This window comes from Diorhabda sublineata, chromosome 1, assembly GCF_026230105.1.
Source record: "Diorhabda sublineata isolate icDioSubl1.1 chromosome 1, icDioSubl1.1, whole genome shotgun sequence".
In the NCBI taxonomy this organism is placed as follows: Eukaryota; Metazoa; Arthropoda; class Insecta; order Coleoptera; family Chrysomelidae; genus Diorhabda; species Diorhabda sublineata.
The window spans coordinates 29,687,330-29,715,039 of NC_079474.1; the positions used below are offsets into that span (position 1 = coordinate 29,687,330).

General features: G+C 32.1%; 2 protein-coding genes across 2 annotated transcripts in view; one reads left to right on the top strand and one right to left on the bottom strand.

Annotated features, from left to right (window-relative positions):
- Positions 1-20,587, bottom strand: part of LOC130452422 (SEC14-like protein 4) — a 47,903-nt gene extending 27,316 nt beyond the window's left edge. Inside the window, exon 1 of the mRNA XM_056791698.1 lies at positions 20,357-20,587. Coding sequence (XP_056647676.1) covers positions 20,357-20,410 — 54 coding nt within the window. The 5' untranslated portion in view covers positions 20,411-20,587. The remainder of the gene's footprint in view (positions 1-20,356) is intronic.
- On the top strand, positions 944-13,770 carry LOC130450069 (armadillo repeat-containing protein gudu). The gene is made up of 8 exons (XM_056788245.1): positions 944-1,068; positions 1,757-1,934; positions 4,547-4,891; positions 4,947-5,189; positions 6,399-6,632; positions 10,307-10,594; positions 12,560-12,882; positions 13,485-13,770. The coding sequence occupies exons 1-8, from the start codon at positions 944-946 to the stop codon at positions 13,768-13,770; spliced, it is 2,022 nt and encodes a 673-aa protein (XP_056644223.1).
- Positions 20,588-27,710: the final 7,123 nt, after the last annotated feature.

Sequence of the window (27,710 nt, forward strand, 5' to 3'; positions counted from 1 at the left end):
TCAGAAATGAGGTACAGAAACAACATCCATTGGTATACAAACATATGAAAATCCTTCAGTGAGCTTTTGGAAGGAAATCAATCAATGGCCATGTTCTAAATACAGTTAAAATTGAAACGTTGAATTATCATTGAATTAAAAAAGTCAAGTGCTCAAATTTCATTTCCAGAAAAAGCAAATTATTGCTGTTAATGATACATATATAGCTGGTATCAACACGGGGAAGCAATTCTAGGTATCAAAAGCAGGTTTTTCAGTTATTTATTTGAATAGAACCATGAACTTAGGATCCAACTCATGTAATAGAAGAAATGATGTTTACATCAGAACATAATTATCGGTAAATCTCTTTTAATAATTTGTAATTCCACTTTCATATATGCAATAACTAAATAAAAGAAAAACCTAATTTTAATCATTGTACTTTTAACTTAAATTAAAAGCTTTGCCCAAATTTATATTCTAATCTGTCTTTTAGACTATTAGCTTCTTCATTAGGCGCAACCCAATTAATTTTATATTTTTAATCGAGAACGTTAGATTTTTATATTTACAAATTCTAGATGATTTGACACAAAAACAATGATGGGCTGATTAAATTTAGTTTAAATTTTTGAAATTTGTTTGGTTATTTTATTTGTCATTGATCTATATCTCTCGATATTTCGATTCCGTAGATACGCGACAAAATAAAATAATTTTGAAATCAATTTTTTGAAGAACAAATTTTTTGAAATTTTGAAATCAATAGCTTAATCGTACCAAATGTATGGCATTTACTTTATTTTCAGAATAAACCCACTTTTTCAAGAAAGCGTTAAGGTTGTTCAACTTATTTGAATGAAATGTCAATCTAGAAATCGAAGCTACCTGATATGAAATGCCATGTTTTGTCAAAACTATAAGCAATTGTCACTGGAAATATCGAAAATAGCATTAAACGATGACGGATGAATCAATAGCTTCCATTGACGAACAGGAACCAGAGCTTCCACCACCTCCCCCAGTTACCCTAAAGGAAGTATTCGTTCTAGAACATGAGGATAGTCCAGATTCTTCAGTATCAGGGTAAATTTCGATTACTTTGAGCGTCAATATTTGTTAACTTTTGGTACATAATAAAAGAACAAACACGAGATGTGGTTAATACAATGAAGGCAATTTATAGCAACAATTACATCCGATTTATCTATATCAGCCAGTACATTTTATACCTTTTAGTGTTGAGACAAGCAGTGACAAGTTTGTAGCTGTTTCAGCTTGTCAGTCTGTTACAACAGCCGTTTAGTTGCATCGTGTTTGTAGTGCTTGATTCAATGTATCATAAATTACATTAGAAAATCTCAGCTACGTAGAAGATTGTTTACAAGTGGTACGAGCAATAGGAAAGTGGAAACAGATGATCATTGGCACCGATTTGAAACATCGTCTTAAGTCTGTTCTTTTTTTCTCTAGCATCATCCGATTTCTGGCTCTAACTGAGAATAAAAAATGTGCCGAAATAGGAACGGAATAACCATTACAAAAATATTTACATTCGTAAATGGGAATAAATACATCGCTAGCCAAGGGGAATTCTTTGAAGACATTAAATCCAAATTTAACCGTTCCACTTTGTATAAAAGAGCCCGTTATATCTTTTAATCGTACCTCGTATTATGCCAACTAGTAATTATCCCAATATAAATTCTCAAATTCTAATAAAAAATATTCAAAATCACAATTTCTTACATTCATGTGTCACTTTTATTTTTAGAAGTTCGGATGAAGAAAGAAAAACAGACAAACCAAGAGCTGATATTCCTCCAGAATACTGGCATATACAAAAACTAATAAAATATTTGAAAACTGGGAATCAAACAGCTACAGTTGTAGCGCTTTGTTGTTTAAGAGAACATGATTTGACGACAGAAACTAGTCAATTGGCAATACAAGTAATTAATTCAAATTTCCTTTTATTCAATCTCTCTTCATATATCCAATATACCAAAGTACTGATTCTAATTTTGTATTATCTACCTCTTATTCATGCTCATTTAATGCCACTTACAAATTGGATTGATTATTGTTTGATTTTTCTATTTTCTAAGTCTCTGATGTTCCTTCGTTCTATTTTTACCGTTTTGTACTCTCTTTATGAACTCAAATCGGCTCATATGTATTCCCTTCGTATCGTTTTGTTTCTAAGTCTATCCAGTTTTGATCGCTCACAACTTCTTGTTTTTTCCATGATTGGTGCTTGATACATAAAACTTTCCATACCATACTTTTGGTATTCCAAAAAAGAAAGTTGGGCGTGCGTGCAAAAATTCTTCTTTCGTTGATTTTTCCTTGAATTTCATTTCCATTATTCCAATTTTGATTAATAATGTCTACCATTACTGGTCTGTTTATTACTGGTCTGTTAACAAGTTCTATCACCCATTTTGTAGTCATTGATAATGGACAAAATTCTTATTAGACTTAACAGCGCTGCATTCACAGTTTTAGGTTACGCTGATGATCTGCTGTTGGTAGTAAGGGGTAAGCATGAAAGGATAATCTCTGCCAACATGCAAACGGCCCTAAACATAATTAAAAACTGCAGGAATGAAGAGTAACTCTCGATCAACCCAAGTAAAACTACACAAATCCCATTTACAAGGAAAAGAAAGGCAAATATACACGCCCCTACCCTTAATGGAACTCAACTTATACTTTCTAATGAAGTAAAACCTCTACGAATCATCCTGGATAAAACACTTATTTGCACAATCATGTAGAGAAGGTAGTCTCCAAAGTCACTGTTGCTATATGGATTTGTCGCAAACTTGTTGGCGAGACATGAAGATCTAAGCCTAAGGTATACCAATCAGTTATCAAATCAATGACAATCTGTCCACCACAGCTTTAGAGGAGCTGTTAAGTCCACCTCTCTCTTACCTTATAATGAAAAAGAGGCATTTAGCGGCGGCCATGGGCTAATTCAGAAAGTAAAATTAAAGCCAGGAAATCTGATAGGTCATCTAAGTATCCTAGAGTTGATAAAAGTAATAAATGAACACCAATGATGGATCAATAATGGATCAATAATGGATCAATAAGGATCTTCCGCAAGCGCAAGGAGATAGATTTTTGGACCAAAATGCAAGCTCTCCACACCACTAGGAAAATCACTCACTAAGTAGAGTTGCTAGCAATATGGGTTTAGATAAAAACCTCTCTAGACAGCACATTCACATCCTCTCCGATAGCCAAGCAGCTTTGAAATTCCTAAAAGTTATTGAGTACATGTAGAAACTATTTTGGGTTCAGAGATTTAATTGACCAGTAATTTAAATAACATCTTGTATGCTGGCTCCAGATTTGGTCAAATTGCTTACTGTAATTATTGGTTATTGCACCTTCTTTATATCCTAATATTCTGCGTTCCTAAATATGTCCATTTATTGAATTGAATAATACTGATGGGGCAATTTTTATACCAAATTTCTGTCTTCCTAAAATCCATATATGGAGATAAGAACAGTCCATTTAATTTGATATCAGTTATTCTCCCATCTTTTGTATCAGATGCACTGGACAGTTATCTTGACATTCTTTGATCTATCTTAATCTTTTAGATGTAGCAGTGAGGTTTTTTTCACCTTGTACAATTTTGAAGTATATGCTGTTGTAATACATTTATCATAAATGTCCATTTCGTTCTTGTAAAATACTCTCTCTCTTTCTCTGCAGCTGGGGTCCTACAGCTTCCTTTGTCGCATCCCGCATTTCAATCTATCAACTCGTTTTCCTGGATAGCTCTGTCTTTCATGGTCTGTTCAATTCCTTCCTTCCAGCTCTTTTGGGTCTTCCTCGTGCAGTTGATACTTCAAAGTTCTTCGTTGTATATCTTCCATTTCATTTCATATGCTTTGCTCTGGATATCCTCTTCTCGAGGAGCCCATTTCCACAGCCTTCTTATAAGATTCTACTTAGTATAAATTTGCTTCATTGCCACGCTAGCTCGACGAGAGATATTTGGTGGAACATTCCAATGAGTTTTAATTATATTTTCCTATCATCTTGTTGATCACTGCAGTTGTCAGAGCAACAGAACTAGATTTTCTTTTCTCTAGATCCCAAAACTATGTCTTTCAATGGGGCTATTATGCTATTATACAATTCCTTTCTTGGGTTTCATTAGTTCACTTCATACTAAAAGCGAAAGAATACCTGCCGAAGTCTTTTCAAGAAATCATATTTTCACTATTCACAGAAGGCTTCGATTATTTCTAAGTTTGAAGCTATTTCTAGACGAATCGTTGCTATTTTGGGATATTTTTTGACTTTTTCAGAAAATTCCAAAAGTGATTAATATTGCATCAAACACTGTTGGCCCACAGGAAAAACGAAGTAATTCAATTTCGTCGTTAAGCCTATAAGCGCTTAACTAATATGCCAAAAATTTGTCCTCTCACTATAGCTACATGATGATATCATCTTTCGTTTTAAAACTTTCATTCCCAGGGAAACATAGCATGAATCCTCTTTTAAAGTTGTTTAGTTTATTAATATCTTCCAGGAGATAGGTGGTTTGGAGATCCTTATTAACTTACTTGAAACAAAGGACTTAAAATGCAAGTTAGGAGCTTTAGGTGTACTATCAGAAATATCAACAAACGTGGATACAAGAAAATCTATTGTAGACTTAGGAGGTGTGGAACTTCTAGTACAGAATTTAGCGGAGCCAGCAAGAGATTTACAAATACTAGTAGCTGAAACTATCTACAATGTAGCTCAAATACGAAAAGCTAGAAAGCATATCAGAAAATGTAATGGTATACCGCGTTTGATTGATTTTTTAGATGTTAAGGAATCGTTATTGAAAACGCCAAAAGATCAACTGAACGAATACGATACGGAACAAGTTAGTAAAAATTTATTCTAAGTTTCAATTATTATTGTTTTTTGTTTTCCTTGAGGTGAATATAGCAAGAGCGGCTGCAAGAGCGCTCTGGTCAGTTTCGAAAAGTAGAAAAAATATACGGGTTATGATGAAAAGTGGATCCGTACCGTTACTAGCTAGATTATTAAAATCTGATCACATGGATGTAGTAGTTCCTACAATAGGAACTATTTCTCAATGCGCTGTGGATCCAAGTTATCAGTTAGCTATCCAGACTGAAGGTATGATTAAAGACATGGTCCGTCATCTTTTTTCAGAGGTAAGAATATTCTTTAGCTAAAGTTTCTATACTCAAAACATAGAAATGATTAGGCTGTTCTGAAATTTTATACTAGTTTCTTATAAGTTATTTTGTTCAAAGAAGTGACTACAAACTGGCTTACGTTTTGACCGGACCTGAGTGATAAAGTATCTTCGAGATACCTCAGAAAGTTTCATAATAGAAAAAAATAAACAAGAAACAGAATCATTTTAGCGTGAATTGATTAATACACTGGAAATATCCGTAAGAGAATCCGAGGGAGCTGAATCTGGCGAATAAAGTGCATGGGGTAGCAATTCAAACTTTAATTCACTAATTTTGGCCATTGCAATGAAGGATGTGTGAACTGGTGAAGCAACACTGTCTTCTTAGCCAATTGCGGCCGTTTTTGCGTGATTTCCTCGCTCAAACTTCACAATAAGTTCGTATATTACTCGCCGTTGATAGTTTTGTCTTTTTTCAAGATAATCGATGAAAATTATCCCATGCGCACCCAAACAAACCGATACCATGACCTTGCCTACAGATGGAACGGTTCTTTCTTTTCATTGTACTATTGTTTTGATTGCTTTTTTCTTCACGACGCTGTTCCATTGTGAGCAAACGTGGCACCCATCTTGCGCACAGCTCTCTCATGTCCGAATTTTCAGTTAATATGCAATGTATTGTAATTTTTGAAAAGTCTACTTTGTCTACTAGTTCGCACTTTTTTTCAGATTTTTTTCAACATTTCTGGAGTTTTCACCTGGTTTGGTCGACTATTGCGATGTTGGTCTTCGCAGGTCGTACGGACTCGTTTAAACTCTACTACCCAATATTTTACTGATAACGAAGGAGCAGTATTACTCAGAGTAGAATTTGGTGTATCTTATACATTGGTTGAACTAATGCCTTTCTGTATCACATAACGACGACCAATTTTTCCATATTTACAGATGCACTGAAAAAATTCAATATTGATGGCGTGTTCAAACTTTGCGTATTTTCTAATACATCGGTATTTTCCAAGCAACTAACGCCATCTCTAGGTCAGGCTAGATATTTTTGGGACGATCCTCGTAAACTAATACGTATAGTACCAAAATTCCCTTTGTTTTTAAAATAATTTCTACTTTCAAGATTACTCATTGAAAAAAAAACAATACCATTAAATTCATCTATGGATGAATGATAAGATGTAAAATGGATTTCTGTATATACTTTTAGGAATATCCAGCTCTTCGAAGATATTGTTCAGAAACTATTTTCAGATGTGGAGAGAATGCATTGATCAGAGACATGGTTAGGGAATCTGGTGGCTTAGATCCTTTGGTGAGAATGGTGAGGGATCCAAAGACTAAAGAAGATAAACCACTTTTGGCAGCTGTAACCGGTGCAATTTGGAAATTGGCTATAAGTCCGCAAAACTTGGAAAGATTTGATCAATTGAAAACAGTAGAGGTAAATGAATAACTCGAATAATTTGATAATATATAAGGTGATCAATTTATCGAAGAATGGGATGAAAAAATGTTTGTGCTCATTATCAGTGAATTACGACTTTTATGGATCATATTTTCAATTTGTTGTTTAGATTAGTGATTCCCAAAGTGGTTTAGGTGAACCTCCAAGGGTCCACGGGAAGCTCTACAACAGAAGTGTACTTGAATTTCCATAGTTAGATCTGATTTTTTGACGATTTGGAAATATGTTGTAAAGTTTTTAAATATGTCAGAAGTGTATGGGGTATCATATCAAAAATTTTGAGAGAAATAAAATCTTAAAATATGGCATGGATGTAGTATAGAGATCTAAATGACTGAAAATACACAATTTTGAGTTGATGGATATGAAATTCCTGTAACACTGTGTTTAGTTAAGAGAAGACATGTCTTTATATAAAGTGAAATGAATTGAAGACGATAGATGAAAAATATAAAAAAAAAGAGAAATACACAATTATATCTCTTTGGTAATTTAATAGTAACTCCAGTTATGTAATGATAAATCAGTCAGTCAATCAGTTGTATATTTAAGATTCTAGAGTAGATTTAGTAAATGACGGTCCCGGACATCTGAAAATCAGAAAACCACAATTCATTTCATGGGACGAAGCCCTTTCAGAATAATATTGACCAGCTTGATTCAATTACAACTAGATTTTTTTTATATTTACACAATGAAAACAATTTTTGTTATATAAATATTAAAACTACTCTATTTGTCATATTCATGTAAAATTTTGACAGATGACACCAGAAATATGACGTAAACTAATACCTAGTAGTGAAAAGTTGTTAAAAAGTCACTATTCAGTCAAACCGCCCTCGTATTTTTAAAAAGATCAATGAAAAAACGAGAATATTTCATGGTAAACATCACCGTGAAAAACATGTAAACATAGTAATTAATTATAAAAAAAGGAAAGTTATTAATTATTAATAAAGGAGAGTTATGGACGATAAATTTTCTATTCATCTAGGTGAAAATGAGACAACCACACATAGCAGCAGCTTAATATAAATTAACGGCATAACGAAAATTATTACTTTCGCTCAATTTAACAAATACAAGGTGTGTTGTAAAAATAGCGTGAATGCATTTTTATTGCAGCAAGTATTTCGAAAAGTATGTTACATACATCCATGCACCGAGACAAGCAGTAATAAGTCGAATCTGTTTCTGTTATTACAGACGCTTCAATGAGATCGTATCGAGAATCATGGTTCTTGAATATTGCATGAATATTATTTCTAAAGTTGAAGCTATTTATAAGAAGTATGGGAGGGTTAATAATGGAAATAATATAATTAAGAGCGCGGAATGGTCTACACAACACAAGAATATGAAATCACTAAGAAAAAACAGGCGTTACCTATTCGAAAATTTAGAACTTCAAACCAAGTACAGAGCTTTGTACCATAAAATTAAATAATGGGATAAATGAGTGCCAAATCTATTCCAGATTAATTTCACTTATGAAGACCGTCTTTATTCGCGACCTTGATGTTACATTATTGCTTGTTCTTGTCCTCATCAACTAGTGTGAAGTGTATATATTGTTACAAATTTGTCCACGACATAGGCCGTGAAGCATGTGATGTCCATGCTATTGAAATTCTAAAATGTGGTGAATTTCCGGTTCCTTTGACTTTTTTGTTTATCCCAGTGGCGATTTGTTTACATTTTTTTCAGAACTATTTTCTAAGAAGGTCTTTTCATTTATTTGTTTGTTTGCTTATTTTCTAAATTTTTTGAGAAATTCGTTTTGGGTATATGCAGCAGTTTGCTTAGCGGATTTAGTTAGTTTATAGTGAAAAGAAATACATAAAAAATTACTCTGAATATAAATAAATTATAAAATTTATTATGAAGTAGTAAATATTCACCCCACCGTTGAAAAACAGTTTAAATAAATTGAGAAATATAAAAAAACATTACAATATTCTCTCTTGAAGAATTATGAAAACTATCAAAGCAAAACTGATATACCACAGCGATTTTCGCAGAAGCACTTATAATACCCATCCGTACGACAAAAGTAAAGAATTTCACTAAATAATACATACTGAACAATTATCTTTTATTCCATATTTTATCATTTATCGCGTTTTATAAGATTGGAATGTTGTAGTACATAAGCTGAAACGAAATAATATTAACCGAAAATTGATAAAAGTCGATGATACAACCAAAGATTTTACTGGATTTTAATAAAGCCAACCAATACTGAATATAATTTTGAACAAACTGCATATGTACCATGATTATAACTGTGAATGCTTAAGAGTCACTTCGGTGTCTTCCAGTAGATTGTGATTTTAAACATAAAAATCGGACTTTAAAACCAGACTGTTCACGATGCTCAAGAAAAAGTACGAGTGCGAGAGTGTGAACAGTCCGCTAGGGTCACTTAGTATTTCCTCGCTTTGTTTCCTGTCTGCTAGTGATCGTCTAAATAAATAGAGAGTGTGGATTGCAGCTATCCACACGGATAGCGAAGGAGTGTTAGCTATCTGATAACTAACACTTCTACCGCCCCCCCTCGCCAAGACTCACTAGCGAATAAAATGTATTGGACATAATTGTTGGATAGTTAATAATTGTTTATCGATGTATTTTCTCTTAAAGGATGGATAAAATACCATTACACACTACTTTCTAAGGATCTGGATAAAAAATACAACAGTTAAAAATATGTTTCTGTTATTTGTGTTTTTGGAAGTTATCATTTTTTAATTAAATATATATCATTTTTATTACAATTTTTTATACAAACAAAAAATATTTGAACATTGTTGTTGTCAAGGTCAACTTACTAAGATAAATGTTTCCGAATTAATCTGAATTACTTATTTCCCTACTTAATTTAAATCAAAAAACATGTTTGATAAATTTGGAGTCATTGTATTGTATTTAATCAAAGAACTTTATTTAATCATAATTTTGTCCTAAGTGGGGTTAGGTGATGAGAGAAAACCTTTTTTATTCTAAATAACTTTTGAGATTGCCTCTTTTGCCAATCAAAATTCCATAAAAAACAGTAAACAATTTCCTAACCTCAACTTAAATTTTATATTTTGTGGGCGGTTTAAAAATGAAAATAACAAAGGTAGGTAAAGTAAACAAGAAAAAGTGATCGTGCTGCTGCCTTGCTTTTGGAGTCTGATGGGCAGAGAATAGCACCAAGGCGTTGGGAAGTCAAACCCTAACTAGATAGAACAAGAGGAAACGAGAAAACATACAAAATTATATTTGAAAATGAATGTAGTAGAAACATTTGAAAAACTCTTATGGAAAATAAAAAATAAAATAAGTAAAAAATCCTTGGCGAGAGACGTAATATCGGCAGATCAGGAGCTAATTTCTTCCTTGAATTACAACTCACACGCAATAAAAATGGCACCAAATCGATAATGTTGCAAGGGCGCGATTTTACATGAAACGATCAGCTGAACTTCTGCGCATACTTTTGATGAAGAAATATTGCATCTTGCATTGCATTGCACGTAGTCAAACGATTTCTTGTGTTATAGGTAATGACTCATATAAGTACCAACTGCCAAATTTTTCTCCGAATCTATACTCGAATCATCGTACGAATAAAAATATACTTTAGCAATGTGATATTTCAGAGTCTGGTGACTCTTCTTGAGAACGTAGAAGAAGACGAAGGTGTTTTGAGTAACGTAGTTGGAGCGTTAGGTGAATGCCTGAAATTCGAACATAACAGATATACACTTTTAAGAGCGAACGGTATACCTCATTTGGTAAACCTATTGAATTACACGTATCCTCCTTTGTTGGAAAACGTACCTATGGTATTACGAGAGTGCGCCGAAGATTACGATTCTATGAGAGTAATAGAAGATTTGGATGGCGTGAGACTTATCTGGTCGTTACTCAGAAATGATTCCCATAAGGTAAGTTTATTGTTCGTGAAATCAATATTTGTATTAAAAAAAAATTTGGAATAAAATGGTCTTATAAAGTGATATTATTCACAGCGTGGTTGTTGTCTTGGATTCGTCGAAGAAATAATAATAGAAACTATTTCTGATCTCACTTTCTTATTTTTTTTCCTTATTGAGGGAGGTTGTAGAAGGTTTGGGACATAAACCAGGGATTCCAATAGTTCATAGGACGAAAAAAATCTAGAAGTGTTATTCGTTTTGTTTTCTTGTAGCTTTATTCTTATCTTGAAAAATCAAACCATTATTCGTGTTGAAGCCATTCGACTGGCAAATACTATGAGAACCTAAAGAAACTTGACCATCACCGGAAGTTTTTCTATTAAGATTTGTTCAGTTAATTTAGAAATGAAGACGTAATTGATGACGTGCATCAAATTTGATGATATATGATAATGATAACTACTCATGATAGTTATTATTCGCTCAGGTGCGTAAATAATAGTTATCAATGTGATTAATGACCGTAATATTTCGAAAGAAATGAATCTGAGCATCATTAATTTTGAACTAATGTCAATAAAATGGTATTTTAATAACATTGTTTATAATATTAACAAGTGAAAAACATTTTGAAATCTATATGATATAATATGGAAAGTGTTAAAGGGGCAGGTTCACCAATCGGGAAAAACATTTCGAAATCATTAATTGAAAATTAAAGGTATTAACGCTTCTAAATATTCTTGATTTTAGGTTTCTTCTGTTTTAAAATTAGTTTTTTTAATAATTTTTGAAAAATTGATAAAAAATTGACGTTTCGACTAATTTTCAGTCCTTACATGTAAGGACTGAGGAAAAATTAATTTTTCTTATGAGAACAAATTTCTATTTTTAGGTAGGTGATCTATTGATTAATATAAATATGCAAATTGTCAGTGTCAATATCATATTTTGACTTAAAATCAATCGAAACGTCCATTTTCATCTATCAAATATTATTAAAAAAACTAATTTTGTAACAGAAGAGACCTAAAATCAAGAATCTAGGATCGTGCATAGTTGTGCGAGATAGTTTGGACTTAAGTCCTTTAAAATGTGGAACAACGTCACAAAATTCATATTGCATGAAAAAACAAAAACATTTCATGGTGAACATCACCGAGTAAACATGGTAATTAATTATAAATAAAGGAAAGTTATTAATTATTAACAAAGTAAAGATATTGACGATAAGTTTGATATTCATCTAGGTGAAAATGAGACAACCACACATAGTAGCAAATTGATAGAAATTAACGGCATAGCGCATAGGAAATTATTTATTAGTTTTGTTTAATTTAACAAGTTCGAGGGGTGATGTAAAAATATCTTTCCTACCTTGGAGCATAATTACTATTTCAATTTTTATAGTAAAAAAAAAACATTTTCAAACCATAAAAACATTGAAATTGCTTTTTGACTCTTTTGGAACCTCAAGGGAATGTAGGATCGTACATAGTAGTACGAGATCGTTTGGACTTAAGTCCTTTTAAATGTTAAATGTTAAACTTTCTCGGTCAGTAGCAGTCCATGTAACTGTATAGCATAAAGTACCACATAATAATCAAGTCTGATATTTTTTTGCTTGTATCAAAATACATATTTTAAAAAACCATTTTAATAATTTACAAATAAGTTGACTGTTTATTTTTTAACTTTAATTTGGAAAGAAAGATAACCTTTCAGAATTCCGTTTTGTCACATTTCACATAATAACACAGTTTATACAATTAATTTATGCATTAATTGTCTCTACTATTTTGGATATTTAAGTCTCGATAAGGAGTAAAATTTATGGAATAATTTATATCAATTTTGGATTATGGATATAATAAGGATTTCAGTTTTTTCCGACGATAAGAACATTAGCGGCAATGATTATCTGAAAAAACTCATTTCATTACAAGCTCACATATTTTTCATAATAATTTTAAGGTTCAAGCCAACGCGGCTTGGTCGCTAGTACCCTGCGTGAGAAACGCTACCGATTCTGGAGAAATGGTTAGATGTTTCGTTGGCGGATTAGAACTCATAGTAAATCTGTTGAAATCTAATGATAATCATGTTCTGGCATGCGTTTGTGCAGCAGTATCTGAAGTGGCCAAAGATATCGAGAATTTAGCTATAATGACAGATCATGGAGTAGTCCCATTATTGGTAAATTTGGTTAATACAGACGATGTCGAGTTGAGACAACATTTAGCTTCTGCAATCGCCTACTGTTGCGCTTGGGGTACTAACTGCAAAATGTTCGGCAGGTAAACAAATACTTTTGATGGTTATTTCAATTAATCTCACAGCACATGCTACAATGATTATATAACTAATCATGAATTTATTCAATAGAATTTATGTTTTAATCACTTTTAGTTTTCGGTCCTGCAATGTGGTTAACAAAAGCTACAACTTAAGAATCTCATTCTAAGTTCTTGTGATATTATAACTGATAACCTATTTAGAATTTGGATTTAAAACTGATTCCAATCAACAATAATAGATAATCAGTTCTATCTCCTCCATCAACTCCTTTCAGTTGTCTGTTTTTTTTCAAGAAGTTTTTGATTTCAGCACCCACTGAAGGCAATCAAATCATCTTGAACTTAATCAAATGTAATATTTTAATTTTAAATTGAATATAAAGTATAGATAAAAATGAATTGAAATCTTTTTTCGTGAACTTTGATCAAAATCAATCATCGAAATGTGCTTTAAGCAATACATTTTATCCATTTCAAACAATAACATTTGTTAATGCAGTTAGATGCAGAGGATATTCTGCAATACTTATTTCAAAGATAACAACATCCAAAAATTTTTTATATGAAATCTTATAATAAAAACTATTTAAAATCTTTTTCAGACTTGGCGCTATAACCCCTTTAGTCCAATACATGGCAGATGATGATCGTAACGTTCACAGAACGACAGCTCTGGCTCTTTTCCACCTTTCCAAAAATCCTTTCAATTGCATTACAATGCACGAAAGCGGCGTAGTGACATTTTTATTGAAAGCTGTATCTTCCACTGATTACGCGTTGCAGGAAGCTGCAGCTGGATGTTTGGCAAATATCAGAAAATTAGCTTTGGAAGCCGAAACAGTTCATCTGATCCGAAATAAAGGAGATTCTTCCGATGAAGATAATTGAATGATTAGAAAATCTCAATATTTCCAAATCAGTCATGTTACAGTTGAATTATCTACTTAATTTGTTTGAATAAATAATATAGTTGTCAATTTTAAAATTAGTTTATTCTGCACTAGTTGTTGTAAGTGGATAATTTTTATTAAGAAAACTGCTGATTACAGATAGAATGTGGCAGTAGCAAGAAATTCTCTGAACATTAATGCATGCCAAATTCAACAATTTTTTGAAATTGGTTACAAAATTATCTAATGAACCTTACACAACATTTTTTCACCTCAAATGTAACTTCATACTTTTTATAATGTTAATAATTATTTACGAACCAAATCATTCGAGTTAAGACTGAATTTGAACTGAGATAAATTTTATAAACGATATTTTGGTAACCCTATAGCAAGGGACCTTTTAACCTAAGCAACCTTAGGCTTGATTAAGTATGTAAAGGTATAAGACATACTAGTTACCTGCAAAATTACCCCGCTAAACACAAATAACACACTTTATGCTCACAAAAACCATATAAATTGAAAACAAAACTACTAAATGGTATAACAGCAGCACATCTTTAAGGAATTGATTCAATGCGTTTTGTGATTCTTTCTTGAGAAATACTTTGCCATTCTTTCTGGACGTTCTCCCACAAAGTAATTATACTGGTAAATTTTCCTACTTCTAGTTGTCACTCTCGGATTTAGGAGATTGACTCAACCACTCTAAACCTTGAATCTTTTGGCTGAAAGCCTACTTAACAAGCCTCAATCGATGTTTCAGATCATTATCATGTTGAATTCATCCTCTTGGCGTATTTGGTGGAGTTTATGGTACTCCAATTTTGAAAAATGGTATTTGATATTGTAAATCGTATTTTGTTCTTTTTGATCTTCGAGCTTATCTTCTACTATTTTTCCAAACTAATTTTAGTTGTTTCCGAAAATAGCACTTCCTTCCAGTATTCAATCGTACTGTATTGATAATTTGTACTCCTATGATTCTTTTTGATGGTTGGTTTCTTCACACAACACGTCCAAAAAGTAACACTTCATTTAATCTCCATGTTACAAAACTTCTTTCGCCTAAGTTTACGTTTTAAGGAATGCGGGGTACATACCCAATGGTCATATACTGCCATTCCCTTTTACCAATAATAATAATAATTATAATAACGATAGAGGAATGGCGAACAAACCTACATCTGCAAATAGGTCAAAGGCGACTCCTTGAGCCTGTTGTGGTTCTGCCTTTCCATGAATACCCTATCCACCATGCTCAATGATACGAAGTACAGTTTCAACATCAAAGCTAATAGAAACAACAACTGTATCTCATCTCCCACCTTCTCATGGATGACATAAAGCTATACGCAGAAAATAAGCAAATCAATTACCTTCTTGATATAACACATCGATTCTCCACTGATATACATATGGAGTTACCGACCTAAATCGAATTACATCCAATCTGACTTGAAGATAGTATTAGACGTCATCACGACTCAACCAGCCGCATATTGATAAAGAAGCTTCAAACATATGGCTTACTAGCGGAAATCTCTTTCCAGACACCAAAGGCTTCATTATGACTACCCAGTTTCAAGTTATTAACACGAATAACTACAAGAAAGATCTTATTAAGGTGACGAATAACAGACCTGATATCGTGGTGGTTGATAGGAGAGTTAATTCAGTCTTTCCCGTTGATGTAGCTATACCGAATACTCATAACGGTCTCAACAAACACCAGGAGAAACTGACCAAATACGCAGATCTCGCAATAGAGATTAAACAGATGTGGTACAGCGAAAATGTGCCTAAGACCCTGGGGTTTCCACTATGTGATCAGGTCAATCCTTTTGATAATCTAAGTTGAGTAGTGCTAAGTCTTTCGCATATTAATAATAATAAAATTTTCCAACAAACATACGCATAAATTCGAGAAACTTTTCAGGGTGGTTTTGGCACCATACTCTCTTTTCTTCTTTCTGTTTCTTCTCTTTTGCTGTTCAATGCTCGATGCGTTCAAAACGACATCCTGATAAACACTACTCTCAATTGGTAAATATTCAATCCATAAACAGTGGCTATCAGCTTAAAGTATAATCACAATAACGCCCATCACCTGCAACCCGTCGCTTGTTATCCGCCATCTATCGTATGACGTCTTGGAGTATAACAGCGGCCGTACTCGTTAGTGATCAACTAAAGAGGCTCGGGGCAAAATATTTAGTAGGGACAACTAAATTTATCACAGTATTGATTTATGAATATACAATATATTCATTTCCAAGTGAATGTAATAAATTGATTTGCATCAAAAAAATTAATGATGGGTCGCAAATTCATTGAAATCTTTTTAGTCCAATTGATGCAAATTTAATTACGATGTAGTTATAGAGCACTTTTTTCCTTGTCGTTTCCTGTATCTTATTGTAAATCATTTGCTTGAATATAATTATAACTGAATAAATATATTAATTACTTATATTGTCTGATATAGTACCAAACAATTAATTTTTTTCATAACTTTGTTGGCATTGGACAGAGAATTATGAGTAAATAGCCACAAACTAATTATTCAAATTCATATTCAGAAAATTATCAAATTAAATAATCATTATTATAATCAAATTTGATAAAATAATGAATCAGAAAACTAGATAGAAACCAGATAAGATATTCATCAAGTGACATTTAAAATTACAATAACCAACTTAAAATTTGGAAATCGTGTTCACCTTCATTGATTTAAATAAATGCAGACGTTGCAAAATTAATCAACAAAAAACTTAAACGAGCCCTACATTTTTTCAAGATTAAATACGAAACAAATTGCTTCATTCGGTTGATATAAAACCATATAATTAATGGTAATTTATTTTTAACACGAATCTGTAATTTTCACAATTCCAGTATTGTTTTCAATATCATCGAATTAATAGTAAACACAGAATGAGTTTTTAGTGTCGGTAACTCTGTTATGCAAAGTAACCAAAAAGTTATTGACAAGTAGTATTGTTTTTGAAGAAGGAAGTCTCTTAAGGCAAACGTCAATTCCTTCTCCTAAAAAGACCGTCTCTAAAGGCAGATGTAAGTTTGTTTTTGAAAAACACAATGTGTGAAGACAAATGTTTTTTTTTCAAAAATACAGACTTTTAAGGAGAACATAGTTTTGTTTCTATGAGAGACTGTCTCTAAAGTTGAATGTCGGTTTTTTTAAAGACAATCTGTGGCATATGATTTAATATTAAAAAATCACATGTACCAAACTCTAGGAAAAATGGGGATACCTAAAAAATTGATACAATTGGTGAAAATGACACTGAACAAAACTGAAAACATAGTAGCAATAGAAGGAACCTTATCCGAAACAATCGAAACAAAAAAAGGCTTATAACAGGCCATTATCAACAGTGTTGTGCAATTTCCTACTAGAAGTAATTCTCAGAGGTAATAGATTACGATCTCAGGGAATGATTTATAATAGCTAAAGGCATATACAGATGACGTAGTGCTTATAACTAGAACAAAACCGGAACTACAAAAAATGTTTTTACTATTTGAAAAGACAGCAAAAATATATGACTTACGTAACAACGAATATAAAACCAAATATATGGAAATGGGTAACAACGTTTTAAGTGACAACCAATTAAAAATCACAACAGAACAAAACCGGGTCGGTAAAGTTCAAGAGTTTGAATACCAGGGAGTGATGGTAACAAGTAAAGGGGACGAAATTAGTTCGACAAGAGATTGGCAAGAGAGTTGGAGCTCTAGGAAACTTATTAAGGTCCAAAGATATCTCGAAGATAACGAAGCTAAGAATTTCAAGGATAGTTATATAACCTACGTTGTTATATGGTAGTGAATGTTGGGTGGGTAAAAGAACCTTAACAAGAGGAGGGCGTCCACGTAGAAAATGGCTAAATGCATTTAAGGAAGACTCAGTTAGAAGACAGAAGTTAGAGATAGCGAACTGACGCAATGCAGCCGTGAACAGAAGGCGTTGGAGAAAAGAATAGTTTGTCTTTAACGAATGTTGTCTAAGTAATAGAAGATCCTCATAATCACTGTATCTCATGATATTATTAATAAGAACAATTCGAGAAAAATAATTTTCTGATTCGAAACACTTGAAATGTTTTTTTTATTTATTTACTACTATTGTTTACGTGATTTGACTAATATTTCGAGAGAAATTTGTTAGTTTGCTTCAATGTACAGAGTTGCTCAGACTGCTCAATAACTTTTGTTAAGAGAAGAAGTGCCTAGTATGCTTTTTCGTCACTTCGTTTTTTAGACAGAAGCTTTGTAAGGTGACGAAGGTGCCAAAAAGTTCTGATGTATCGTCCTCATCTTCATCGTTGATTTTCTCATTTGTATCTTTCGCACATAAAAGCAACATTTAGGCTATATTTGATCAAAATTGGTGTACGAAATAAAAATTATGTTGATATAAAGTTAATTACCAAACTTTTGTTGGCAGGTCGCTTCGCGTCTGCCTTCGGCGTAATTTTAGCCATTATAATAACGAATAACGAACCTGTATTTATTTCAAGCTGTAAGATATTTTTATGCTACAACATAGCCCAACGCTAACAGCTTATCTGGCATGTCATATCTTGATTCGACCAAACTTCTACAGATGGCACTTTTTCAATTCGTGTGACAAATGAAAGTAGACTGTCATAATTGTCATGGATTTTATTGTGTGTTTCGTTCGACGACACAGAAAATTGTATTTAGTGTGCGAAATTATGTTTCAGGTTTTCAGTGATAACTGATAAAATAAGCTTTTTGTCAATTTAAAAGTAAGTATTAAATTACTGATATATATTTAATAAGGTTGATAAATTAAAACCACTTCTAATAGCGATTTGTTGTTTTTTAGGAAATCTTTCTCAATACTCAAAAGGGGCTAAAAGACTAAAGTTGGTTCGATCTCAGGAATCCAATGAGGAGCAAGAAACCAGACTTGCTATTGTTGGAGAACACCAACCTTTAAGTCGTTCTTTGGAAACCCTTACCGAAAGGGAAGCTCGACAAGACACAGATCGAGAGCGCCATGTTATTTCACGCTCCGCGGATACGGCCACCCAAAGAAATATCCGATTGAACGATGATCGTGAGCGGCAAACGCGGGTGTTTATATCAACAATCCCTCTCTTTCCAAACAACTTTCCATTTAATTTCAAAAGAGTCCAATTCCCGGTTAGTCTTTGTTATGCAATGGCTATCAACAGCAGACTCCACACGTATCAGGGGTGGCGTACACAACATTTTTTAGACGACGTATAAGATCCAAAGAGCTCGTACTGTTTTTCGAACCTTGCAGGATATTTATCCGGCAACGAATTAAGAACGGCCACATTGCTTTCTTCGGTGAGATCAGGTGGCGTGGACTCGAGTAACTCTTCATCGCTGTTGTTTTCTTTTTCATCATCATTCATTGTTATTCATTAATGGAGACAAAACTTCGGATAAAACAAATAATTTCAGAAAATTAAAAATTTAAGGTTATGCAAAATCATCGAAGTGAAACTGTCAACTGTCAACATTGGAGTGGTTAGAGTCACATTTAAGGAAGTTAAAGTTGTCTAATCCAGAGCGTCCCGAAAGTGTTTTGCAGTACGGAACTGTCACTTTCATTACATGGAACACTCAAAACCCCACTTTCGGTATGTAAATGAATACAGAACGAACAACTTTCAGATGACGTCGTCAAAAAAAATTATTTATATACATTCCGATAAATCAAAGGTCCAACGTTATATATAAAAAAGCATTTTAAATACTTATTAAATAACTTTTTTTTGTATATATATTACGTTGTAATATTTGTAAGTGTAATTTTTGTTTAATACATTGATCGGTTTATATCAAACATTAATTTTCTTTATCCATGATAATACATAAATAATAAGAATTTACAATAATAAATCCTTATGTACGTGAACGAATACGCGGATGTTACTCATTGTGTAAGCTTTATTCACAGTTTTGAACACTTTGAAAATTTTGTAACATACCTTACCTTACTTTCAAAGTAGTACTTAATATTTTCTTTGCTTGGAATAATATCTTTCAACCGTTCAAATTACAAAGTTGAAATTTTTATGAAAAATCTAATTTGAATAATTGTGAAGTATGTTTCAAATTTCAGAGGTCAGTAAAGGCGGCAATAAATTAATAGCCTACAGGCGGCCAATTTGTAAATCCGTCACTGATTGTATATTATTTTTGTTAAGTATTTTTTCATCAGTCAAAAGAAAATTAATTAAATTTAGTGGAAAAAACTACATGAATAATCTAAAATTAACTCTAATTATATGTATTAGTTCGAAATTTATTAATTGGAATTTTTCATTTAAATTTAAATCAAATCAAAATTGTATCCTGAAATTCACTCACAAACAAAACGAAGCTAAGTGAAGGAAAGAATGTAAAGAATCTTTGCAAAAAATGGTCGTGGGATTATCCAATTCAAAGAAAAAACCAATAACTTCGGTTCAGAAGAATGAATCGATTATTTTAATTAATAAATATAAATAAATCGAATAATCCTTAATTATTTTTGATAAAAAACTTACCTTCATTAAAGCGAACTTCTGATCATCGTCCAACTCGATCTTAGGACGAGGCATCTTCGAAATTTAAAACTAAAAATGTAACTGTAAGCACAATCAATGGATTAAGAACCCCAACGAGTAATGGACGAGCCTAAATAAACCACATCTACCATCGAATACAGTGAGAATAAACTCAGTTTGATGATAAAAATTATAACCACGTTCGCTCGCCAGTTCACGGTGCATGTAAGTAGGGAAGTATCGTTATAATACAGTCAAAATATGCAACTTATTAATAATTATTAATAGAATGAATCGATTTTAAATTCGTTTAACTGAAACTGTTAACTGATTAACAATTAAATAGAACTACTTCTTTGAAAATAATGGATTAATGCAAGCAAGGTGAGAAAATATTTAAAAATATTCTGATGCAATGAAATCTTATACATATAACAGTCTCATTATTATTAATCATAATATACCATGAATTATTAGATTAGTTTAAATTATATTCATATTATATAACGTTATTTAGTAATTATTATTATACATTTTTCTTTGTCTTGATTTCAGAGACTATTGACACCGTTACGTTATGTAGATTAGATACAGAATAGAAAATATAGAACATATTATTGGAAAAAATATATAAATTATTTTTGGCACTGAAATTAAGGTCTTTAAGTTAATCGAGAATCAGTAGCGTAGCTATGCATAAATCGCTTTCGCATTAATGAGAGAAGCAACTTTTTTTAACAAGGTTTATGGCTAATAAAATTACTACTGTGTATATCTGAAGACATTGTAAGAGCAACACTGGTGGCGATATTTAAATTGCTTCTTTTATTTAAGTCGCTTGTAAACTGTGAAAAAATGGTCCAAATTATAATAATATCCATAAAGTTTTAAAGACAAACTTTTATTATTTGTTGATAAAATGAATTGAAAGGTTAAAAATAAACTAACTTTTTATAAGTTCATAATTATATATTTTTAACACTAAAACTTCACACCGTAATTGTTGATTCTTTCCGTTTTCATCAAAGTCCCAATTTTATAAATATAAGCGTGATGACAAGAAAAAAAAAAGAAGGTGCTAAATGTTCTTAATCATACCATCAAATTACACGCTTTTATTTATAAAATTGGGACTATGATGAAAACGGAAAGAATCAATAATTGTGGTGTAAAGTTTTAATGTTAAAAATATATAATTATGAACTTGTAAAGTGTTATATTTCTTATCAGAGTTTATCTTTAACATAAACAAATAATAAAGGCTTGTTTTCACAAAAAGTTTTTTTTCTTTAATTCTATTTTCAAATTTTTAGTTTCTTCAATTGGAGGTTTAGTATTTTTTCAAATCTCCTGTCGTTTTAATTTCGCCTTCTCTAAACGTCGTTTTCTTTGTGGTAATCTTATTCCCAAGATCCATCTCCCCCGAGGTCCATTGTATATAGATAAGGGCTTCAGTACAGCAGGGTTCGCCCAGGTACCCTGAGGCGCAACTAGCTATATAAAATGTTTATACACCCTCATACCATTCGGCCCTTGGTACATGCTCACCTTTGCATTGGGTCATTCATCTAATCAATCAGATATAATCCACATTCAAAACAAACGAAACAAACTTTTTTCCCGAATTTGTTGGAGCTTCCATGTTGGAGCTGTCATGATGAATTGAAAGAGCCCAAACTCGATTACGATGCGTCGTTCATTTAATTACAGAGTTCCTATGGCTATCTTCCCCATCATCAGACCACCCTGGTTACCATCTACTAACAAAGTACTCATCAAGATGAGTCAAAAGAGCCCAAACTCGATGCCGTTGCGTCGTTCATTTAATTGCTCAGTTCCTATTGCTATCTTCGCCATCATCAGACCCTGGTTAGCAACTAGTAACAAATTACTCGTCAAGATGAGTCAAAAGAGCCCAAACTCGATGCCGTTGCGTCGTTCATTTAATTACACAGTTCCTCTAGCTATCTTCCCCATCATCAGACCACCCTGGTTACCATCTAGTAACAAAGTACTCATCAAAACGAATCAAAAGAGCCCAAACTTTACTTGTGTCGTTCAGTTAATTACGGAGTTCCTAACGCCATCTTCCCCATCATCAGACCCTGGCTAGCGTCTAGTAACAAAGTACTCGTCAAGACTAATCAAATGACCCCAAACTCGATGGTGCTGCGTTATTCATTAAATTACGGAGTTTCTATGGCTATCTTACCCATCATCACACCCTGATTACTATTTAGTAACAAATTACTCGTCAAGATGAATCAAAAGAGCTCAAACTCGATGGGGTTGCGTCGTTTATTTAATTACGGAATTTCTATGGTCATCTTCCCCATCTCTGGTTACTGAGGTTAATGAGTTCAAACTTGATTGGTTTCTTAGTTTTATAATTACGGAGTTTCTATATCCATCTTTCCGATCATCTGATCAGCTCGATGTCACATGTAAAATTTCAGACAATCGGAGAACTGGAAGTGGATCGAATTTAACTTGCAAGATTTGATTACACACAGCGAGACATGTGAAACAAACTAAAAGCTTGTTAATCATTTTTCAAATTATTTTTAACGCCTTATTGCTAATCAAGTTACAAATATATTTGTTTCCAAATATTTACAAATTAACTAAGAATTTCACGAACTAATAGCTCACTGAATAACCGAGAACAATTGTTCAATATACTTCATTTCATAAAATATATATGACAACCTTATTTTTTTCAAGTCTTCAAACTTTAAATATACTATTAGTGAATTCCTCATACATCAATTCCCCAATTATTATTCATTCCTCTCTGTTAATTCTCTCAAAAATCTTCAGAAAGCTCCCAGATTTCCACATCTTAAGACCCATAATTGTTATGTTGATATTAAACACTACTTACTTAACGTTTTATGAAAAAATAATCCATTAATAAATACATTAACAAGAGCTCGAAGGTCATGGCTAATACCACACCTCAGTTGTATCTACAAGTGCCTTACCACACACAGATAACGCGTATGACAATGATCTGGTATCAGACCTTTTAGTAGACACCCAATGAAGAAACAATTAATATGATAACTCTGAGATGAACAAAGATTAATTCTCTGGCAGTACTCAGTGAATGATCCACTTCGATGTACCTCCGAAATGAAGCTGCAAAGCATATACCATATATAACTTCTTTACTCAATGTCAAAGCTTGTTGAGAATATTGTGTTATTAATAAGCAGATTCCTTTTGCTAGTTACCAATGATGAAATATTTGACAGATGCAGATTCTGATAATTATTTTATTTCTTTCTATCAGTGAGTTACTATTTTAAAGTTTTTCAAGTGTTTCATTATAGAAGCCAGAGCCAGCTTTTTGATTTTACATATTTACTACCTGATACGTAATTCACACCATTAAACGATGTATATAAATTCCAAGCATTCTTCCTTGCTGGGAATACAAAAAACATTCTAGAACTATCATGTATGTGTTTGTTGACTGTTATGCTAATAAATATATATATTATATAAATAGAAATAGCCAAGTTCATTGTTCTAACTTTTATGATAAGGCTTAGAAGAATTTATTTACACAATTTACTCACTGACTTATTGAATCGAATAAAATCAAAACCATCATATCAGTCATGTTATTATTAGCCATGAACATTAGTTTCTTAACATGATATGATTACATATTCAGACAATTTCTATAATTGTTTCTTATATTTTGTGATTTTTACCTCACGAAACAAGTTTAAAATGAAGAAAAAAAAATAATTTAAGCAATATCTACTGTATTCACTATATTTTGCATCATACAAAAGCTATTAATCAACATAAGCAATTAGATAAGAGGCAACAAGGATTTTTGCCTATCGCGAAGTTTCGTCCTTAAAGAATTGCTGCTAGACGTGCCAGAAAACTTCTTCATGTGAATGCTGACGATGATTCTGTATGGTTAGATGAAAAAGATGTTTAAACAATTAATGTTCCTGACATTAACATCCCAAACGAGAAAGAAGTGGCTGCTATGGCACTAAATAATTTAAAGGAGTGGATTCAAAGTCTACGGACTCAAGATTATCAAGTTCATATTATACAATAATATATGTTTTGTTTCTTCAATTAATATAACTAATCGTTTTTTGTTTTGTTAATTGTTTGATTTGATGTTAATTTTAAAAATATGCGACGCCACACAAGATCACAAATGTGATCAGCTGTGACAAGGTCGGGGGGAGATGCAAAAAATCATGAAATTTGTGTAACCTGGTTTATGGATGACCCCAAGGTTGAAACAAGTTACATCAAATACAAGTTCTGCCACTACTGCTAATTTTTGAAATATCTACTCAAAAATCAATTATTCTTGATAATTTTAAATCCACCAGGTTTCTGCCTCTATTTTTTTTTTGATTAAATATTTTTCCTTTACTAATATTTTATTGCTTAATTCAGTCTATGTTTAAAGCTAACTATCTCTAAAGTTCACAAAGACAAACAATAATTTAACAAATAAAAAATTACCATAAATATTCATAACGTCATATTCATATGTGTTTATTTTCATCTAAAGTAATTTTATTGTTATTGAACATAAAAATGTTTTTATTGGAAATATGGAGATATGGAAATAACGAAAAACGTAGTCGGTTTTTTAAAAAATTTCCGTTGCAAATCGACAAAATTAATTCGAAATTATTCTACAGAAAATTTTAATCCCGTAAAATAGTAATCCATTTACATATGATAAGAAAGATAAATAAATCAATCACTCAATTATATAAAGTTAAATGGATAAAACTGTTTTTACTCGACTAAAACGCAGAAATTTTACTTGATCACATGGAAGGTATAATTCAAATTCGTTCAATCAATATTACATATACTACTGAGATTTCGACAACACGTTTTACTGGTTTATTACACACCAATTCACAGATCATATATATCTAGATGCTTCACACTGCTGTTTGCTCTGACCACAACACACGCCATCTACACGTGAAAATCTTAATTGCTAATTTCACATACGTCACAAAAATATTGTATCATAGAAAATGTACAAATTATTATAACTAACTACCAGATTCATAGTCTATTTTAAACGCTGATGAGAACTAGAATCATCAATGTAGTACCAATATATTAGAATTTACGTAACAAATCTGGAAAGTACTGTTTTATCAGAAAATAATACAAAATTCTAGTGCGAGCCATAGGTGAGATCTAAAAAACCGTTTCTGGTCGTATTAAGTATATAATTTTTTCGGAAAACGTATAGATTAGTTATTAAACATTGATATAAAAATGATTAAAATATACTTCTCATATGTTTCAAGTTTGAACACGCGACGTTATTTAGTATTTGTTTGGCAGCCATCAATAGGGAATGTTTTCAGTGAATTTGTAAACAAAAAAAAATTGGTCGTCGTTATGTGATACAAAATTTTTATTTGAAAGGCATTAGTCCAACCAATATGAAAGCTGAACTAGATTCTACTCTGGGTTAGATTGCTTCTTCGTTATCAGCTGTAAAATAATGGGTAAAAGAGTTTAAACGAGGTCGTACGACCTGCGAAGACTCTCATCACAGTGGTCAACCAAATTAGGTGACAATTCCAGAATTGTCGAGAAAAATCCACGGTACTGGATGAAAGCCTACAGAAAGTGCGAGAGCTAGCAGAAAAGGTAGGCATTTCAAAAAGTGGGGTACATTGCTCATTAACTAAAACATGAGATAGCAATTTTTCACAGAATAAATCTTTTCATCACTTCACACTCGAAACAAGAGAACAATTAAAAAATGAACTCAAAAGGGAGGACCGGTTCCAAAGAAGGCAAAAACCTTTCCATCTGCAAACAAAGTCATGGCGTCGGTTTTTTAGGATGCGCGTGGGATAATTTTCATTAACTATCCTGAAAAAGGAGAAACTATCATTGGCGAGTATTGCAGCGTTTCAGCAAAGAAATCAAGCCAAAAGGCCTTCGTAAAAAACCTTATTTTTTACAACAAATCAGATAATATACATACATATTTATATGCAATTATTCGATAATTACCTATTATTTAAGTGAAAAAATTGAAAACAAACGTATATTTCAATAACAAACAATTGCGCAAACAAATTTGATGGGTATGATGACTTTGCATGGTTATTCAAGTAGAAAGTTTAAACTTTACGAAACAATTTAACATGTACTTAAATTTTCTACTCCCTAAAGCTTTACTTTTTAAATGGCTCAATGTAGATTTCATTACTATTTGTCTAAAGTGGATTTACTATGAATACTATAGAGATTTTGTTGGTTTTGAACTGCTGAAATTTATCAGCAAATTCATCCTCAATTTTTTGAATGAAAGTGCTGTAATAATTGATGTTAACACTTGCACTGGTTTTATCACGATATTGCTTGGAAAATTGAAAATTCTTCTACCAAAACCCAGGCTGGCTTTTCCTTTAATTCGGGGTGATTAATGCCTTTTCCATTTAATTTATTACATTCAAGCACAAAGCAAAACGTTTATCTTATCTTTGGAAAGCTATAATTTAACAATTCTTTAAACTGGCGATATAGAGTGCTTTTGACAAGATGCTATTTATAATTTTGATTACCAAATCCAAAACCTCAGAAAAGGGCATGGCATATTATGCAGAATTTCGTGGTATATTTTATTCTGAAGAATCGTTGTTGCCCCTGTAATTTTGCTATTCGCTCTGATGGAAGGCATGGTAGAGGAAATTAAATCGACTTAAATTCGCAGTGGTCACTTTGAGCATTATGGGAGGCTATTATAACCGATATTATAAACAAATACACGTTAAAATTTTTTATTTTAATTATAATAAATTAAATAAAAATGGGTTACTAGAGTTATTGTGTAGTGAATTGTAAAAATATTAGCAAAAAAGTAGGTGCAAATTTTATAAATTTCCAACCGCTACATGGAAAATAAATCAACGGAATCGGTGGATAGTTGCAGTTGAAAGGTTCAAGTCAGTAGTACCATAACCTTATTGTTATCAAAAAGAATAATTCGGAGTATTGTAAATATTTTTCTTTGTTATAATTTTCCATTTTTAAACCGTATCTAGTTGAGCTGCTGTCAATTTTACTAGGATTTAGCATGTTTATGCGTATAGCTAAAGATTGCTTACCAGTTTCACAAGACAAATTAACTATTTCATCTTCCGATAATTGCACAGTTTTCAAATAAAACTCTCGGAGGTTTGTATCCAGTTCATACTCACTTTCATAAATAAAATAGTCTTCGCAAAAAATTAAGAAATTATTCTTTTTCTAAATTCAATTCTACTTGGGTCAACAGAGAATTGATAACATTTATTACTGTATGTTTATTATTTTTTGT